The following is a 12,644-nucleotide window of genomic DNA, read 5'->3' on the forward strand; positions in this document are numbered from 1 at the left end:
ATTCTTAGAAAACAGTCCCTTTTTCCTCCCCTCCAAAAAGCCCCATTGCTCCAGCTCTCTCCAGGGCTTTGTTCCGTCTCCCTTGCCCTCCCTTGCCCTCCGGCTTTTCCTGAAGCCTGAGACGCATCTGACGAAGGAAGAAGACGGGCAAGAAAAGACCGGGATGCCAGGGGCAGACGTTAGCTCCGCGCTTCTTGACCAGGGGGACTTTCGTCCCCACTCCCGCCCCAGAGGATGTTCGGCAGCGTCTGGAGTCATTTGGGGTCGTCAAGCCGGGGTGAAGGATGCTGCTAGCACCTGATTCTGCAGTGCCCGGACCCTGCACCGAACAGGACACCCCCGCGGCCGCGGAGAAACCCTGAGTGCAGACGGAGGAGGGTATAGATTAAAGAGGTTGGTGGGAGAACTGAGGGAGGGGCGGCGGCTGGGGGTGAGCACAGGGAGCACACGGGGGCTCGGCCTCCAGCTGGGGGTTCAGCTCTTCCGATCCCCGAGGCACCAGCAGCCGCGCTGGGAGGCTGGTGCCGCCTCAGGAGCGTGGGGTTTGCGCCCTTGAGGAGCTGGTACCCAAAGAAGGCGTCCTCCTTCCCTGAACTTCGAACCCGCTCTAAAGACACCCGTCCGGAAGCCTGCGGGGAGCCCCGAGCTCCTGATCCGCTAGCGTACCCCCTCCCTCCGGTCTCCCCGTCTTCTTTCAGAGCCCTGGGTTGGAAAGGTGCACACAGGTCTGGGGACTTTGCGGCAACTGACCAGCCAGGGGAGTCCTTGCGCGCGGGGATACTCTTTTGAAGTGTTCCGGTCTTTTAACTGGATGTGTGAGGTCCAGGGAACCCTTGAGGCCAAGCCCTCCAGCCTGCGGAAAGAATGGTGGTGCCGGGAGACCAGGAAGGGCCCCTGCTTTGCGTCCCGGGGAGCAGGTGCCCACCCTCCCCTGGGCGCTGGCGCTTTCGCTGGGGAGACCCTGAAGTCGAAATCCTTATCCTCCGGGAATCTCTTGTTCCTGGGGAGGTCACACTGCGTCCTCCCGGCCACCGGCGGGATTGAGCCGTCTTTCCGGGAGCCCCGCCTGGAGGAAGGACACGGAATCGGGGATCAGCGGGGGCTGGGGGTTCCTTGGACTCGGTAGGGGATGGGGGTGGGGGCTCACCGGTACACCTTCTTTCTCTCCTGGAGTTCCTGCTCCCGCTGCGCCTTAAGGAAGTCCTGGTGGTCGTCAATCAAGGTCCGGGCTGGGGGACGGGCACCAGCACAGGCCTCCCTGGACCTGGGTCGCGCCGGCCCCGCCCTTCCGCCTGTCCCCTCTCCGGCGTCACGGCGACCCCACGCCCACCCCCGCTCCCTCCAGCCCCGCGCGCCGCCCCCCACACCCTCACCGGTGCCCTCCGGCAGGCAGACGACCTGGTCGCCCCGCACCGGCGGTAGCAGGGGAAGCGGGCTTCGCCCTGGGTCCCGGGGCCGCGCGGAGACCCGTTCGCAGAACCTGGCGTCGTCCAGCAGGATTTTGCGCAGCTTCGCCAGCAGGAGGCGCCCCAGGCGCACGGGGACGCTGACCTAGAACTCCGTCTGCGGCGGGACCGGGAGCGGGCTCGGACCCGGGCTTGCGGGTCTTGCGCCGGGGAGACTGCCCACCTTCCCTCCGAGCCGACCCGGACAGACCGCGCAGGACTGCAGGGCACCGGGCTCCGGACGCCCACCCGGTCCCCCCTCCCACCGCCCGGCCCCTTTCCGGGGACCCCCCCACCGCCCGGCCTCCTCCCCCGGACCCCCGGTGCCCCGCGGGCTGCGCACCGACCTCACTGCGCACGGGCCACAGCTTCTTGCCCAGGTCGGCCTCCCCGTGTTCACCCACGAGCCACAGCTGCACCAGGTTTCTGGAACCCGCCAGGAGCGAGTCCCTGGTGACCACGCGGATAGCCTACTTGCCCGTCGCGCCCGGACCTGGAGGGCACCTGGGGGGAGAGCCGCGATTAAACAGACCCAAGGTCCAGCCGCTCCCCACCCCCAGACCTGTGTCCCTGCAAGGTGGTGGGGGAGGGATGCCAGGGAGCTCGAAACGAAAGGTTATTGTAGGGAAAAGACGAAATTCGGTGACCCTCCAGATCTTTACAGGTTTCCTCACACCTACAGCTGTCTTGCCTCCTTCTAATCACTAAATTAAACCGGGTGGTCCGGTTCCCAGGGTCTCCACCTCCCACCCACCAGCTCCTCTCCGCGGACACAGATGCCCCCCTACCATCCCCCGAGAAGGTGCACCCTGGTCCACCTGCAAACGTTCCTGATGCCAGTTCCATGACCTGCCCGGAGCTGAAGGCGCCGGCCACCGGCCACCCAGATATGGCGAATAAATAAGATGACAACAGACAGTGGGGCGAGGGAGGTTCGACGTGCGGGGCTGTTTTCAGGGGAACATGAGTAAACCATCTTGACAAGGATCCCGAGTGACAGTGCAGGACAAGTACACGGTGCTGGGCAGGCAGAGGCCGTGGCTTGGTTGTCCAGGCTCCCCGGCAAGAGGAGGAGTCGGGAACTCCCCTTCAAGTCCAGTCCTGAACCTTCCGTGGGGCTTTCCCCGCACGGGCTCTTCGGGGCCAGCACCGTATTGCAGGTGCCATCGGCCCGCTCCCATCCCAGCAGCGTCGGCTGCCCCTCCGCCTCCCCACGTGTGGGTCTCGGGAGCCTCCTTAGAGAAGCCGCTGTCGCAGGTCCACATCCCTCCTAGCGTCCTTCTTGGGAGGCTCACTTCCGTCCGACCCCTCCAGCGCCCCGGCTCACCACAGGCTTCCCTCCCCCTTTCCTGGACCTTCCGCTCTGCCGTGACCCAAAGGCCTCGAGTCCACGGGCTTCTGCCTGAACACTGCCTCTGTTTCTGCATGTTGAATTAGTCGGTCGGCCAACATCGGAAGGGGATCAAGAGAGAATCAAAAAGTATTGACACAAACCTGAAACACGTTGATCTAAAGCGAAACCGTAAATGAACAGCCACCCACGAGTGTTTTCCTATCGGGCGGGAGTTTTCGGAGCGTGGGTCCTTAAGAAGACCTTCTCTGGGTCTTTCTTGTGTAGACCACAGCCAGATGAGTCGATATCTGTTTAAAAGGGAGCTTGAAACGAAAGGTTTTTGTAGGGAAAAGATGAAATTCGGTGACCCTCCAGATCTTTACAGGTTTCCTCACACCTACAGCTGTCTTGCCTCCTTCTAATCACTAAATTCACAGTGATTTATTTTTATTTAATTTTTTTGAGAGGGAGAGAGAGAGACCACACGCGGGGGCAGAGGGGCAGAGAGAGAGAGAATCTTAAGCAGGCAAGTCGCCCTCCCACGACCTGAGCCGGGATAAAAGAGACGCTTCACCGACTGAGCCACCCAGGCACCGCTTGACGCTTGACGGTGATTTTTAAATGATCCTTGTTCACAGAGGCGTAAGTCAGTCGAGCTGGGTTTTCATAAAAGCAATACCTTTTGTTTACCCACTTCACGAGTTTGTAAATTGCAAGCGACGGTAACAAGCAGGAGTGACAGAAACGCTCACACGATTCTTTGACAAACAGAAGGCTCCCCGGCGGGTGCCCCCGGGCCAGGCGTCAGCGTCGGTCACCTGATGAGCCGGTCCGGTTCGGTGTAGACGATTTGGAAGCTTCCTTGCACAATCCACTCGTTTTCTGAGGCTACCTCGTCCGCTGCAGCCACCCCTCCCGACACTCAAGAATCGGGGACCGCGAGCCATCCCGACACTCGCCACCGCGCAGCACGTCCCCGGGGCCTCTCTTCTGCAGCTCACGCAGCCGCCAGTAGGCCCTCTTTTCTTCTCCCCTCCCCCACCCCCCAACCGGAAGCCCTCTCCTCTCCTCCGCATCGACTCCAGCCCCTGACAAACCCCACCTCCGCTCCGCAACCTACCGTTCCCCTCCAGAGCCTCAACCTCCATCTCGGGAAGAAGCTTCTTGCTCTCTGGCAACGTGTTCCCTCCGCCAACTCGGCTTCCAGATCCCTACGGGTCACATCCCGGTTGCCCCCCCCCCCCCCCCCCCCGCACAAGTTACACGCCAGTATAATCACTCAAAACTCACCTGCGGTATCACTCTCCCTGCCTTTGGACTCTGGGTTCTCCTCCATCCTCCGACGGGGGGCCCGGGACGGAATGAGGAAATTCCGGTGAAGCCGCTCGGCAGAGGCTCCTGTGCCTCCCGCTACCTGTTGCTCGCGCGGGTAGGATGGTCTGCAGGCCCAGCGCTTGGCTCTTGGAGCAGTGCTCAGCTGCCGGCTGGTGCTGTCGAAAGAACTCCCAGGATAGCAGCCAGCTTTCCTCAGTGCAACATCCCGACGCCGTTTTCAGCTACATGTGCCACCGTTTGGCCTGGAAGAGAAACCCGTGGTCCCTGGGCTTCTGCCCTTCATGTGGGGCCACGGGGCTCTGATGCCCTCCGCCGTACCCTTTCAGGACGGAGGAGTTGGCAACGGCCCCATCTTCCCCCAGGTTCAAATATATTAAGATTCTTTCAGGCCTTCGGGGAACTCTTTACTAGATCCGAAAGGCTCCAGTAAGATCCCTCCAATCCCAAGGCCTCCAGACCAATAGCAAACACGGGTTTCTCTCTTAAAATATGCCTCCAGGGGCGCCTGGGTGGCTCAGTCGGTTGAGCATCCGACTTCGGTTCAGGTCACGATCTCACGGTGTGTGGGTTCGAGCCCCGCGTCGGGCTCTGTGCTGACAGCTCAGAGCCTGGAGCTGCTTCGGATTCTGTGTCTCCCTCTCTCTCTCTGCCCCTCCCCTGCTCGTGCGCGCTCTCTCTCTCTCAAAAATAAACATTAAAAAAAATTTTTTTAGGGGCGCCTGGGTGGCGCAGTCGGTTAAGCGTCCGACTTCAGCGAGGTCACGATCTCGCGGTCCATGAGTTCAAGCCCCGCGTCAGGCTCTGGGCTGATGGCTCGGAGCCTGGAGCCTGTTTCCGATTCTGTGTCTCCCTCTCTCTCTGCCCCTCCCCTGTTCATGCTCTCTCTCTGTCCCAAAAATAAATAAAAACATTGAAAAAAAAATTAAAAAAAAAATTTTTTTTTAAATATGCCTCCAAATTCAGAAGACAAATCGCTCCCTGTTCTTCCCCAAAATGGAGAAGGACAACGTAAAATGGCAACGCCCTGGGCCCCTGGGCAGTCAGAAACTTACGCGAACTTTTATTTTGCTCTCCTCCACGCCAGCGACGGCACCAGGAGATTCTCATTCTGCTGGTCTCCCTCGCATCAGCCAAGCACCCAACAGAAGACAGAGGACACATTTAAATTCGGGTAAGGGGAGGACAGCTTATTAACAAAGGGACAGCTGGCGAAGGAAGGGTAGGGTGTGACACAACCAGAGGAACAGTACAGGATCCTGAGCCCATCGGCCCTGCAAGCTGTCACCACCCATAAGCCCGAGGAAAAGGGGACTGAAGCCCAGAAAGAGAAAGCTTTCTAGGGAAGGCTTCCTTGAAAGGAGCGGTATCCTTTTTTCAGGTCACACAGCCTAAAAGGAACTTTGAGGGGAGGGACCCAGGGGAATAAACGTACCGACCTCACTCTCGTCCATCCCCGTGACCTCCCACTGGGGCGCTGCCTCGGACAAACCCCCTAGAGACCAGGGGGCATGCGAGCCCGTTGCCATAACCCACAAGACCATCCTCCCAGGGAAGACTGAACACAAAATGAGGGGCACCCGGGGGCTCAGTCGGTTGAGTGTAAGACTCTTGATTTCGGCTCAGATCACGATCCCAGGGTCGTGAGATTGAGCCCCAAGTGGGGCCCTGCGCTGACAGCATGGAGCCCGCTTGGGATTCTCTCTCTCCCTCTCTGCCCCTTTCTTTCTTTTTTTTTTTTTTTTTGTGCGCGCTCCCTCTCTCAAAAACAAAAACAAAAAACAAATCGAACAAACAAAACCACTACAAAGTGGGTCTAGAGGCACAAGAGGAATTTATCCAGAACATTCCCTTTATAGCAGACATCTTTACAAGAGCTTCTCTCGCACCCGACTCTCACCCCGGCCTTAGAGACAGCGCCACCCTGCCTCTCTCTCATGTTGGTGAGAAGAAAGGAAATAGTTGCCTCCAAAACGCCAAACTCCACGGAATACTAGTGACTTGTTCTATCAGTCTTCTTTTAATATTGACCAGAATGGGGTGGTTGATAATAGAGCCATTTCATTTGAGAGAGAGAGAGAGACAGAATCTTAAGCAGGCTCAACGCTCAGTGTGGAGCCCAACGTGGGGCTCGATCTCACAACCCTGGGATCATGACCTGAGCTGAAATCAAGAGTCAGACACTCAACTGACTGAGCCACCCACCCACCCCATAATGGAACCATTTTTGAACTGACGTCTTTAGTAAGCTCTACGTGCGGTGGAAAAATCGAGGTGGAGTGGGGGGCTAGCGAGGGTCCGGCAACAAAGCGCTTGGTTAAGCGCTCACTGGTTGTCTTTCGGGGCTCGTACCACATGACCACGAAGGCCGTGGCTCTGGGAGACGTAACAGCCGCCTTTGAGAAAAGCAGTCTAGTCCAAGCTCCCCTCCCCGCAATGGAAAAGCACCGTACTTCCGTGACTCCACGATGGTGCGCTTCTCGACGACAGTCAGTGACCTGGGACCACTGGCGCCAAAGCGAGAAATGGACTGTGAGTCTGAACGAACGGTGGCGTCCAAATCACCTCAGCACCTGGTTTCTGACAGCAAGGTTCGTACCGGACTGTGAAAGCAGAGAGCCTGGCAACCAAAGAGGGTATCTGGGTGGAAGAAGAGATCTTAGGGCGCTGTCTCCCCAGACATTACCCCGTCTCCGTTTGTGTCCCTAGTGATGACCAAAGGTATCAGGGTATTTCCCTGCCACGTCATTTCCACGCCACGCGATCTCCACCACTGGACGGGAATCCAGCGTGTGAGCCTGTGACGGTGACGTTTCGGGACTGGACCCCCGTGCTGTTTTGTACTTTCCATCGATGGCCCAAAATAAAGCAAAGAGGTCAGCAGAGACGCGTGGAGGTGCCAGGCTCGATGCTAAGACACTTCAACTCTACTTGGCCAGTAAGTCTCTGACGATGGCCCGTGCGCCAAATAGTACGCTAAATTTCTGTGTGGATTTCTCTGTGAATTTCTTTCTCAGGGAGACGAGTCGCGGGGAAGATCGTTAAACACATATACAGTTAAAGATATACGGACAGATAGAGATCTACTCTACAGATACAGATCTATAGATACGTGTATCTACCTGTGGAAAGAACACAGAATTTTTTCTCTACGGCACAGGAGCACGGGTATGCCTGCCAAGAGACCACCATGGTACTACGCCTTCAGCAAATATGCCCTTTGGGGGAAAACCCGACAGCCGCCCGTTACCTCCAGTTAGAAAATAGGAATCAAAAACTTAACGTTAAACTTGTCGGGGGGACTTTGGGAATCTCCATCCTCACCGCCGCAACATCTTTAGGCAACGGGAAAGTCCTCCACGTTAAACAGGGTTAAATCGTGTCCAGACGAGGCCATCTGCTTTGAGTGACATCTAAAGATTTGAAACCATCTCAAGGGAAGAACCCCAGGGTGCGAGATGAGGGGGGAAGCCGGAGTGGTGGTTAAGGGCACAAGCTTTTGAGCCAGACACGCTCCAGTCCAATTCCGGCCCCGCCTCTAACTTGTGACCGTGCGACCCGTGACACGTTACCGAGCTTCTCAGAGTCTCCGCGTCCTCAGCTACGAAATAAAAACAATCACACCGACATCATAAAGCTGCTTGGACACTGAAAGGGTTACTGTGGAAACTGCTCTTAACACAATATGTAATGTTTAAGATGCATTCAACAAAGGGGCACCTGGGGGGGCTCAGCTGGCTAAGCGTCCAACTCTTGGTTTCAGCCCTGGTCGTGATCTCACCGTTGTGAGATCGAGCCCCACGTCGGGGTCTGCACTGAGTACGGAGTCTGGTTGGGATTCTCTCTCCCTATCTCTCTGCCCCTCCGCTGCGTGTGCTCGCTCGCTCTCTTCTCTCTCTCTCAAAATAAATATTTTTTTTTTAAAAGAAGCATTCGGCAAATGGTAAAGGTCATTATTACACACCAGGAAACCCCGCGATTTAAAGAGGAAGCAGGGCTTGCGACTGAAGCCAAAGGAGACCAATACTGGGCACATGTGGACCCGTCTGAAGTCATCAACTGCAATGGCTGTCGTGTGGTGGCTTTGTGAAGGGGCAGGTCCGAAATGAGACTATACTGAAGGCAGGGATGTTCTGCACTATTTAGGGGAGTTTTAGGGTCCTGTTGTCAGGGCTTTCAGACCTTTAACAATTAGTACAGTTTCTCAAATTTCTCAAAATTTACAAAATTCATAAAGATGTACAGTTAAACCGAAATACGCTGGGACCTATCACAGAGCTGGAGAGATCATAGGAAAGACTTCAGATTCTATTTCCACAGCCTTCCATCTAAAATTGACTTGTCTGACAGTGCAGAGCCTGCCTGGGATTCTCTCTCTCTCTCTCTCTCTCTCTCTCTCTCTCTCTCTCTCCCCCTGCCCTTCTTCACCCACCCCCAAAAATAAATAAATAAATAAAAATAAAAAGGGCACCACACCGCATAATTCCAACTATATGACACTCTGGAAGAAGCCAAATCGCAGAGACAGAAGATGGGTGGTTGCCAAAGAGGCTGTGGGGGAGGCAGGCAGGATGAATAGGGGGAGTTTAGGTCAGTGAGACCAATCTGTAGGATACCGTCGAGGAATACACGTCATCACACCCTTGTCAAAACCTCATAACTGTAACACCAAGAGTCAACTTTAACGTAAGCTATGGACTTTCGTCCATTCTTTTTTTTTTTAATTTTTTTTTTCAACGTTTATTTTGGGGACAGAGAGAGACAGAGCATGAATGGGGGAGGGGCAGAGAGAGAGGGAGACACAGAATCGGAAACAGGCTCCAGGCTCTGAGCCATCAGCCCAGAGCCTGACGCGGGGCTCGAACTCACGGACCGCAAGATCGTGACCTGGCTGAAGTCGGACGCTTAACCGACTGCGCCACCCAGGCGCCCCCGTCAATTCTTATATTAGGTACGATAGTCGCTTTAGTTTAGTTACTGTATCAGGATCAGGTCAATGATTGTAACAAATGTACAACATCACTGCAAGGTACATTATGTATTATTAATAATGTGTAACATTAATAGGAAAACTACACACAAGATGGGGGAGCAGAGATGTGTTGGGAACTCTCTGTACTGTCTACTCAATTATTTTCTGTAAATCTAAGACTGCTCTAAAAACTAAAGCCGATTAATTTTTTTAAAACCTAATGGGAGGGGCGCCTGAGTGGCTCAGTCGGTTGAGCGTCCAACTTCGGCTCAGGTCATGATCTCGCGGTCCGTGAGTTCGAGCCCCGCGTCGGGCTCTGTGCGGACAGCTCGGAGCCTGGAACCTGCTTCGGATTCTGTGTCTCCCTCGCTCTCTGCCCCTCCCCTGCTCACACTCTGTCTCTCTGTCTCTCAGACATTAAAAAAACAAAAACAAAAACAAAACCTTAATGGGAAGAAAGATGTATACGAGTCCAAGACGTGTGGCCCATAAATAAACAAATAAAGGCCAGATTCCCTCGAGTTTCAACCCCTCATGCCACCCTGCCTTCAGTCCTCCCCAAGACCTGTTACGTCACTGTTACGGACTCCTGATCCTGCCTCATAGAGGGATTCCCAACACCTGTTTGCCTTCCCCCGGGAGAATCAATGATGCGTCTGGACGGTATGCACCAGGCGTTTACGGCCCATCTCCCCCACCCCACGCCCAACCTTAATGCAGAGGGCTAGAGGTCAGAAAAAATCAAAGGGAATTTCTAGTATTGGGGAACACCCCTTCAGCCAACCTGAAGGAGAGATACTTTCTGCTCCAAGGGTTTCATTTGGTTGGTTGGTTGGTTGGTTGGTTGGTTGGTTGGTTTTCTGCTCCAAGGTTTGACCACATCACCACCCCTGGTTCTTTCTAGCTTGAACACTTCTCATACCAGAGAAAATTTCTTTCTGTCTGACATTTGAGACACTTGCAGATCTTGTGGTCAAAGTGGTCTCCCCATGCAATACTCTTGAATAATTTCCACTTACTTAAGTCTGGATTTGTTTTCATCTGACAACGATATTGGCAAAGGGGTCCTTTTCCTAAATTGTATTAGATACTAAGTAACTTCACCCTGAAGGTCCATGTGGCTTAACTGTGGCCAATCCTCTTTTAATCTTCATGTCTCGAAGTACAAGTTACATATATAAAAGTGGATTGTTACCAGGGTACAACCTGATGGCTTTCTCAGGCTGGACGCACTCATATCTAATCAGCACCCAGATAAAAGGGAAAAACAATCACCATGGAAAATGACCAGTCCCCCAGAAGTCTCTCATGAGCCCTCCCTGTCAGTACCCTCCTCCAAAGGATAACCACTGTTGCGACCTATGGCACCATGGATTCGTTTTGCCTGTTCCCGTACTTTGTATAAAGTTGCAGCATCCGTACTCTTTCCCGTCTGATTCCTTTTGTTCAACAATGTGTTTGTGAAATTCGTTCCCGTGGTTGCTCATCAGTTGTTCTTTCATTCTCGTGACTGCGTGGCATTCTTTTGTGCAAATTTGCCATCACTAATCCCATTCTTTAAAAAAATTTTTTTTAATGTTTATTAAAACAGAGAGAGAGACAGAGCGTGAGTGGGGGAGGGGCAGAGAGAGGGAGACACAGAATCCGAAGCGGCTCCAGGCTCCGAGCGGTCGGCACAGAGCCGGACGCGGGGCTGGAACTCGTGAACCGCGAGATCGTGACCTGAGCCGAAGTCGGACGCTTAACCGACTGAGCCACCCAGGCGCCCCACCAGCACGCAGTGAGGAAGTAAAACGTGTGCGTGTGCGGGGACAAAATCAACACTGGACGGAAGACTCTCAGCATAACAGACTTTGAGTGTTCGTGAAGATTGAAGATTCACACTGCAGACACTACAAAGTGCAGCAAGGGGGGGTTAACAATAAACACCAGGCTGAGGACCGTCCCCGGGAAGCTCTCAGAGGCCCAAGCCTGGGAGGTACCGTTTACCCCGGAACGCGTGTGCGTGGCACAGGGCTGGGCCGAAGATCCGTACACGTACAGGCATAGGGGTACAGGCGTACGTCCCCCAAGGGCACTGCCCACCTGTCAAGGTTTTCTTCTCCGGAGAAACTGAAACCAAGAGGAAATGAACCTGGAGCAGTAAACGCAGAGACGATTTGGGGCGGGGCATAAGGCTTACGAGGGGGTGTGATGTGAATGACCCCGGAGAACAGATCTCCAAATGTGGACGTTCAGTGGGGCGCCCGGGTGGCTCAGGCGTTGAGCGTCCGACTCTGGATTTCGGCTCAGGTCACGATCCCAGGGTCGTGGGATCGAGCCCTGCTTAACGGCCTCTCTCTCTCTCTCCCTCTGTCCGTCCCCTGCTCACGCGCACACTCTCCCTCTCTCTGAAATAAAAAAACAAAACCAAGAAACCAAATCCTGACATTCAGAGACTCCCCCGTAAACAGAGCCAGACCACTCGGAGAGAAAGCCACGGGCCCTTCCTGCGCACATAAAGCTTCCGTGCTGCCTTTTTATTTTTGATGTAGCCAGATGGTTCCTTCATCTCACAAGCAGTTTTTCTCACTTTTCCGCAGATATTGTTTTAGTCCCATTTGTCATCTTTTCCTTGGGTGCGGAACGCAGACGACCCCCACATCCGTGTGTGTCCGGCGTGGATCTTTCCCCGAGCTCCGGACACCCACCCGCGTCTCCGCCCAGGACCCCGTAACTCGCCAAACTGATTTTCGAGACCTCAGTGATATCTCGCCCTCAACCCCCTGGTCCCCCTCTCGGCGGTCACTCCCTCATCCCTACTGACGTTTGGGACTCTGCCATTTCCCCAGACATTCATTCTAGGAGTTTCCGCTTGACTGGCACGTCTCCAACTCTCCTTCTTCTCCTGCCACCCATCACCAAGCCACTTGATTCGGCCCCCACCGTGTTTCTCACACCCATTCCCCCTCACCCCTCCCTCAGTAGCATCTCCCATTTGGAGGGCTGAGGTACCGTCATAATTGGCCTTTCCCGTTCCGCTACCTTTCCCCAATCGCCAAACTTCTGCCAAGTTAAACTTCTGAACCGACCTGATGACGCTTCCATTCCTCAGAAATCAACACTGGCTCCCTGCCATAGCGACCTTCCAAATAATGCCCAGATTAAGCTTCCCATACCTCAGGGGTTCTTAGCTACAAAAAGTAATACATAGAGTTCCTGGGAAGGTGGTGGCAATAGGTTTTGGATCTTCCTGAACAGTCACATAAAAACAGAACAGAGAAAATTCTCACACAAAAAGCAGACAGCCACCTAAAACCAGACCAAACAACAAATCAAAACTATAGGAAGATTACCATCTCACACCTGTTAGGCAGCTATTGTCAAAAAGACAAGAAAATAATAAGTGTTGGTGAGAAAGGGGCACCTGGGTGGTTCAGTCCGTTAAGCACCCGACTTTGACTCGGGTCATGATCCCACAGTTCGTGAGCTTGAGCCCCGCGTCAGGCTCTGCGCTGACGGCATGGAGTCTGCTTGGGATTCTCTCTTCCTCTCCTCCTCCTCCTCCTCCTCCTCCTCCTCC

The 12,644-nt window shown here is 54.5% G+C and overlaps 1 protein-coding gene and 1 long non-coding RNA gene across 2 annotated transcripts; both read left to right on the top strand.

Moving 5' to 3' along the window:
- Positions 1-2,408: 2,408 nt before the first annotated feature.
- On the top strand, positions 2,409-7,892 carry LOC121015756 (uncharacterized). Its single transcript, XM_040452944.1, has 5 exons — positions 2,409-2,412; positions 3,666-3,789; positions 5,198-5,284; positions 6,820-7,048; positions 7,271-7,892. Exons 1-5 carry the CDS (start codon positions 2,409-2,411, stop codon positions 7,484-7,486), a joined length of 660 nt encoding a protein of 219 aa, XP_040308878.1. The 3' UTR covers positions 7,487-7,892.
- Positions 7,893-8,520: 628 nt separating this feature from the next.
- On the top strand, positions 8,521-9,278 carry LOC121016044 (uncharacterized). Its single transcript, XR_005784082.1, has 2 exons — positions 8,521-8,813; positions 9,037-9,278. It is a non-coding gene; the product is annotated as an uncharacterized LOC121016044 (long non-coding RNA).
- The last annotated feature ends 3,366 nt before the right edge of the window (positions 9,279-12,644 follow it).

Source organism: Herpailurus yagouaroundi, unplaced genomic scaffold, assembly GCF_014898765.1.
Source record: "Herpailurus yagouaroundi ecotype Mexico unplaced genomic scaffold, PumYag 208, whole genome shotgun sequence".
NCBI lineage: Eukaryota > Metazoa > Chordata > Mammalia > Carnivora > Felidae > Herpailurus > Herpailurus yagouaroundi.